General features: G+C 39.8%; 1 protein-coding gene across 1 annotated transcript in view; it reads left to right on the forward strand.

Moving 5' to 3' along the window:
- Positions 1-3276, forward strand: part of LOC104985785 (motile sperm domain-containing protein 2-like) — a 41237-nt gene that overhangs the window by 20295 nt on the left and 17666 nt on the right. Inside the window, exons 3-4 of the mRNA XM_010836140.1 lie at positions 377-532; positions 2437-2523. Coding sequence (XP_010834442.1) covers positions 377-532; positions 2437-2523 — 243 coding nt within the window. The remainder of the gene's footprint in view (positions 1-376; positions 533-2436; positions 2524-3276) is intronic.

Genomic DNA, 3276 nt, shown 5'->3' on the forward strand with positions numbered 1-3276 from the left:
ATTTCTTTACACAAAAGTTCATTTTTCATTGACTAGGGTGAGGACTTCAAGTTCCGATAACATAATTGCTTTTCCCAGATCTTCGTTTATGGTTTTAGAGAGGGTTATGCAAAATATTTTACTATGTTCTTATTTTTTTTTACACCTCTGGTGGCTTGTCTTGAAATAAAGCTGCAATTTTTAGATAACTTTTAGTCACACTTAGAAATTCCATCAATCCTTTAAATTGCATTTTCATCTGAACTGCATCCCTGTGTCTATCTTCAAATAGCTTAGCTTTATCCTTCGGGTCTTTCTTCTCCTTTAGTATTAGTATTGGTTATCATTCACTGCAGAATTTATCTGACATGGATATTTATTACTGTTTTTCCCCTAGATAAGTCAGATAAGTATGATTCACGTGATGTTGAAAGACTACAGCAAGATGATAACTGGGTTGAGAGTTACTTGGCTTGGAGGCATAATGTCATAGATGAAACACTGAAGATGCTTGATGAGAGTTTTCAGTGGAGGAAAGAAATGGCTGTCAATGGTAAGCTGTTCAATTTAACCTTGACTGTGTACTGTATCCCTCCCCTGCATAAATGTTACTATTTTACATGTATCGAATAGCATATTTGGAAACATTCTTGGCAGTCATCATAAATATCAGGGTACGAGGTTTTATAAAGACCCAGTAACGCTTTGAGAGAAGCATCTTATAAATAAGTCTTAAAAGTAGGATTATTCACAAGGAAATCAGATTGCCAAGGAGCCAAATCACACTCACGTTCTTCACTAACAGCACAGTCTCCTATTCTGTAGTTTTTTGGTTTAGAACCTTAATTAAACTAGCAGCTCAGCATCTTTACCACCAAGCCTGGAGAAAAAGAGATACTATTTGCCTGTTTTTCTCACTTGTTGCCTGGTGTCTGCCTCTATTCCCAGGGTTGCTTGTGTTAATAGGTGCTCCATGTGGAATTACTAGATGAATGGGAATCCCCAAAATGCAAGCTTATCCCCAAGGATGCCTGTAGCCACCTCCTCTTAACATTTTGATTTCAAGGTCCAATTCTAGATTGAAATTGCACCCCCTTCCCTGAAAAAAAAAGAGTTTTAAATCTTAGAGGGGATTATGTAGTAATGAAGACCTCTTTTCAGAAAAGGTTACCCATTATCTCTCTCCTCCTAAAAAATTTAACAGGAAGAAACTGGCATAACTACTGGTTTCAGTTCAGTCACTCAGTTGTGTCCAACTCTTTGTGACCCCACGTACTGCAGCACGCCAGGCCTCCCTGTCCATCACCAACTCCTGTAGTTTATTCAAACTCATGTCCATCGAGTTGGCGATGCCATCCAACCATCTCATCCTCTGTCATCCCCTTCTCCTCCTGCCTTCAATCTTTCCCAGCAAAAGTAGTTTCAAATAAGTCATGGAAACTACTGGTTTCAATGAGGTTTAAAGAAGGGTTTCCTGACCGTAAGGATTATAAACTCTGGAGTGACTGAGTCTGGAGATTTAATACAAAATAGTCAACAAATAAATCCAGAACAGATACTCTTTCCAGTCATATATTTGGAGAAGGAATCTATCAGAAGGAGGGTATTTAAAAAATCATTTGATTGGAAATATAAAAACTGTAGGAAATTTGAACAGTGAGCATTCATTAACCAAGCAAGAAACGTAAACCTGATATTCCTAAGTCGTTTAAGTACGGGGTAAAGCTTAAGCTCAACAATAGTTTTCTCTTACGTAGAATTGCTAGTTTCTAGTGGCCAGTAGCAGAGATATGATGAGAGAGGGCTGAGGAAAGATAAAGACATCTTTGAGAGTTCTTAGGGCAGTACTGATGAATGACACAAAAGCCTTGGCATTTGCTGCCTTGCTGTGTTGGTTCTTGACCTTGCTAGAGAGCAGGCCTCCTGCTAAAGGATCTAGCTATTTTTCTTGAAGCATTTCCCACCTGTACCAAGATTATAAATGTGTTAGCCTCTGCTGGTTATCAGACTTTGTAGAAAAATAGACTAAAACATTTTACTAGAGAAACCATAGTGATTTCTTACATCACCTCTGAGACTATGATGTGGATATTTACTGCCATGTTCTTCCGAAATTGTCCAATAGTGATATTTGTTTGCAAATCATTATGAGAAATAAAATCAAAACATGAAAATGTGTCCACATCATAATGGCTAACATGTAAAAGGAAATGGATTTTTTCCATTTTTCTCATCTCTGTCTTTATGTAGTTTTTTCCTACTTAGTAAGAAACACTATATTTTTTTTAATCATCAGAGGTACTTTCCAGATGTTTGCAAAAGCTGTATCTTTTTAAAAAAATAACCTTATCGTTTTCTGTACCAGAACTACTATATAATAGTAATCTGTATGTTGTAAGTATTCTCTTTAAAAGACCTCTGAGTTAGAATTACTCATTAAAGTTTGTCACCTTTTAGACCTGACCGAAGCCTCCATTCCCAGGTGGCTATTGGAAATTGGTGGCATTTATCTCCACGGTTATGACAAAGAAGGCAACAAGTTATGTGAGTATATTTAAAATATGTACTAGCTTTTCGGGATTTTGAGATGTCATCCATCTCAACTGAACTGATAATAGGCAGAACTTTCTGTGTATGAACCACACGTCAGGTTTCCTACGGTGGGAGTGGTTAGGGCCAGGTGGACCAAGCATCAGGTACTTAGTAGTTGAATGTACCATTTGCATTATAATAAAGCAGGCTGTAAAGGCCCAAATGCCACATCCCATCACACAGCCAAAATGATGTAACCCAGAGTCATTTTCTTCTTTCTAATTTACTGATATTAAAATTCAACCCGATATCTTGATGGAGAATGTTTTTGACAGTCACTGAGGATGGCTAAATGGACTTTTTTCCTTCTCAAGTTACCCACAGTCTTCTCCCCTTGCTTCTTCCTAAATCGGTGTGAGAGTGAAGCGATCATCAGCCTGCTGTTGCAGGGTCTCCCTCGTCAGTCCTCTCTCCCCTTTGCCCAAAATGCAGCTTGGTTGGCACCAAGGCTGGCACTCAGTGGCCGCGTCGGAGCCCCCATCCTGAGCAGTCGGCCTGCCAAAGCAGTGTGCTGCAGGCTCCATGCCCACCTCGCACGCCCGGTCGGCGGCCTGTGATCAGCTCCGTGTCAACGCCCTCTCGGAGCGTTTTCCTCCCAGTGCCGGCTCCTCCTGCTTAAGTTTCCTTTCCCATTTCTCTTCTTCCACTTGGTGCCTCACATGTATTTCCTAGGCTTTGTTCCTTTCCTGGCCTCTTTACCTTTCC

The sequence above is a fragment of the Bison bison genome, unplaced genomic scaffold (genome assembly GCF_000754665.1).
Source record: "Bison bison bison isolate TAMUID 2011002044 unplaced genomic scaffold, Bison_UMD1.0 scf7180017845624, whole genome shotgun sequence".
NCBI lineage: Eukaryota > Metazoa > Chordata > Mammalia > Artiodactyla > Bovidae > Bison > Bison bison.